This window comes from Aquarana catesbeiana, linkage group LG02 (genome assembly GCF_042186555.1).
Source record: "Aquarana catesbeiana isolate 2022-GZ linkage group LG02, ASM4218655v1, whole genome shotgun sequence".
NCBI classification, from domain to species: Eukaryota; Metazoa; Chordata; class Amphibia; order Anura; family Ranidae; genus Aquarana; species Aquarana catesbeiana.
In genome coordinates, this window is record NC_133325.1 from 9823071 (window position 1) to 9825627 (window position 2557).

General features: G+C 43.8%; 1 protein-coding gene across 1 annotated transcript; it reads left to right on the forward strand.

Moving 5' to 3' along the window:
• Window positions 1-1160: 1160 nt before the first annotated feature.
• LOC141126399 (olfactory receptor 52K2-like) lies at window positions 1161-2117 on the forward strand. The gene has a single exon (XM_073612345.1). It carries the CDS (start codon window positions 1161-1163, stop codon window positions 2115-2117), a length of 957 nt encoding a protein of 318 aa, XP_073468446.1.
• The last annotated feature ends 440 nt before the right edge of the window (window positions 2118-2557 follow it).

Below are 2557 nucleotides of genomic sequence, written 5' to 3' on the forward strand. Positions count from 1 at the left end.
AGCAAGGCAGAAAGAGAAGGGGGTACCTATCTGAAGATATTGCAGACAGGAAACTAGATAGGGCATCATGATGAATATCTCCATCTATTCTCTTCTATTCTCCTTCCCCATCATCCAGATCTTTTAGGCAGGGGTACAAAGGGGTGTTCTCCCTCTCACATGACTCACATCTACTAATAGACCCTCATGTTCTAGTGGGCCCTTGTGCAACTATTTAGCAGACTGTAAAAGGGCACATACAGTAGTTATGCATTTTGGAGTTTTATTTCCGCAATTGCAGCCAAAATGACTTCAGTTTCTATCATTCTTGGGATTCCAAGAGGTTTCAGGGCCTTACAGAATGCCTACTTTACCCAAAGCTGTTGGAGAATGGTTGTACCCAAAGGAGGTTTGAAATTTCTCTTAAGCACTTCTATGAGACCTGCAAAGACCTTGGCAACCTGTTATGATCTTAAAGGGTAACTGGAGAACAATCTGTTCATCTCTATAAAGTGATTGTAAAGGATTGTTTTTTATTTTTTTTAAATAACAAACATGTCATTCTTACCACCACTGTGCAGTTCGTTTTGCACAGTGTGGCTCTGATCCTCCTCTTCTGGGGTCCCCCAATAGCGCTCACGGCTCCTCCTCGTATCGGTAAACCCCTTAGGAGAAGCGCCCTCCCGAGCGGGTTACCTTGCGGGCACACTCCCGAGTCCAGCATTTGCGTCCACAGACACAATTACCAGACTCAGCACCGCCCCCCTGGTGCCCGCATCATTGGATTTGATTGACAGCAGTGGGAGCCAATGGCTGTGCTGCTATCAATCTATCCAATCGAGAGCCGGGACCCCGTGGAGAGAGGGACAGCACGTCCCTACCAAGGAGATGGTGGGGACGTGCTGGGGGGCTCAGGTAAGTAAAACAGGGGGCTGGGGGGGCTGGTGACTGCCAGCTGTTTTTTCACCTTATTGCAGAGGATGCATTAAGGTGAAAAAACACGAGGGTTTACAACCCCTTTAATATGCCAGTTGGAGCCATTGGGTTGGATTCTGGCCTCACCAACACAAATTCACCATTAATTAACTGAGAAATGTATGTCAATGAATCTATTTTCATGGCCTCATATTATTATTTCTTTCAGACATAGCTCAAGATTTGAAGGCCTCATTATTTCCACCATGGAAGGACTAACCCAGAACCAGACCATGATTTCTTACACGGAATTTGTCCTCTTTGGGTTTCCCAGCATAATAAAAAACAGGAAATTGTTAATAATTCCATTTACTGTAATATATATAATAATCTTGTCTGGAAACCTCCTCGTCATCTATCGGATCTTTGTTGAACCGAGCCTCCACTCCCCCATGTACTTCCTTATATCCCTTCTTTTGACCATTAATGTTTCCTACACAGCCTCCATCCTGCCGAAACTTCTAGTTGGGTTGTCTTTTGATTTGAACCAGATAACTCTGGCTGGCTGCCTCACCCAGATTTTTTATATTGCCTTCATTTCTCTTTATGAGTCTAGTGTTATGCTTTCAATGGCCCTGGACAGATTCATAGCTGTCTGTAGACCATTAAGATACAACGATATCATGACCACACGTTTGCTGGTCCAGTTGTCTGCCGCTGGGATCACGAGGAGTACATTCTTTATTTTTCCAGTAGTAATATTGACTGCTAGTGTCCGCTTCTGTAGGTCCAACATCATTCTGAATTTTGTCTGTGAGAACATGGGGCTTCTGAGCCTTGCCTGCGGAGATACCTCCAAACCGCAAGCTGTAGGCCTCATGGTCCGAATCTTGGCCACAGTGACTGATGTCAGCCTTATTCTACTGTCTTACTCCTGCATTCTTTACATGGCCTTGAAGATTGCCGTTGGAAAGGCTCGTCATAAAGCCTTGAACACGTGTGGTACCCACCTTACGGTGGCCCTGATTATTTACCTCGCTGCACTGTTTTCTTCTGTTATGCCGAGAGTACACACACAAATTACCCCTGATGTTGAGAACATGATTAGTGCCATCTACCACATGACCCCAGCTTCTCTAAATCCCTTTGTCTATGGATTTGGAGTGAAAGAGATCAGAAGGTGCCTCACCAAATCCCGGAAGAACAAGGCTATGCTTCGCTAATCCTTATCACACCGTCAATTTTTATCATCTTCATGTTAAGTTATTATCTTGATCGTTGGTGTAGCACCAGGTGTTTGTCAACTGGATGGCAATACCACCATCTGGACTTTGCTTATGGCACTCTGGAAAGATCGAAGCACAGAACGCTTGTCTAGTAAAGGGTCATTAGTGTCTGACCAAGACTGAGTATCATTGAAGGAGATTCAAAAGAAAGACTGAAATGTTTTTAGTCCATCACATACTGTAGCTATTTTTATGTCTTGATGTCCATCTTTTGTTTTCAGCCAAGGCCAATTGAGTTTTATAATGATGCAAATATTTGCAACATAGGGGGAAACCATGTACTATTAAAATGGAATTGAACATTGAAAGAGCCTATAGCTCCACCCAAGACCAAGAAGAACTTTTTGGATTTGGGTTTTATCAACGTGAATCTCTAA

What these genes read in the sequence shown, in the direction of transcription:
- LOC141126399 (XM_073612345.1), top strand. Translation starts at nt 1,161, where the DNA reads ATGGAAGGACTAACCCAGAACCAGACCATGATTTCTTACACGGAATTT.